The following is a 270-nucleotide window of genomic DNA, read 5'->3' on the forward strand; positions in this document are numbered from 1 at the left end:
ATCAAGTACCTTCCTCTCTGCTGGTTTACTTTTAGTGTCAGGTCATGGGGTGTGAACATATTTAAGTCAACCTGCCGCTGCCATTGTATGTAGGTGTTCGGTATCGGCAGTGAGGATCGGGCGGTGTACTTCCGACAAGGTGTAACCTCTAGTGAACTGAGTGGGAAAACCTGGAAGGCCATCAGCGTCCCCCGAGATGGAGACCGATCCCACTCCAGTGCCAGTGCACACAGCCTGCAGAGGTAGAGAGACCTGGACACACACACACAC

At 53.0% G+C, this 270-nt stretch overlaps 1 protein-coding gene across 1 annotated transcript in view; it reads left to right on the forward strand.

Annotated features, from left to right (window-relative positions):
• tecpr1a (tectonin beta-propeller repeat containing 1a) overlaps positions 1 to 270 on the forward strand; it is a 14,232-nt gene that overhangs the window by 4,891 nt on the left and 9,071 nt on the right. Inside the window, 1 exon segment of the mRNA XM_035660011.1 lies at positions 20 to 242. Coding sequence (XP_035515904.1) covers positions 20 to 242 — 223 coding nt within the window.

This window comes from Morone saxatilis, unplaced genomic scaffold (assembly GCF_004916995.1).
Source record: "Morone saxatilis isolate NCDOM2014 unplaced genomic scaffold, NCSU_SB_2.0 Contig1, whole genome shotgun sequence".
NCBI classification, from domain to species: Eukaryota; Metazoa; Chordata; class Actinopteri; family Moronidae; genus Morone; species Morone saxatilis.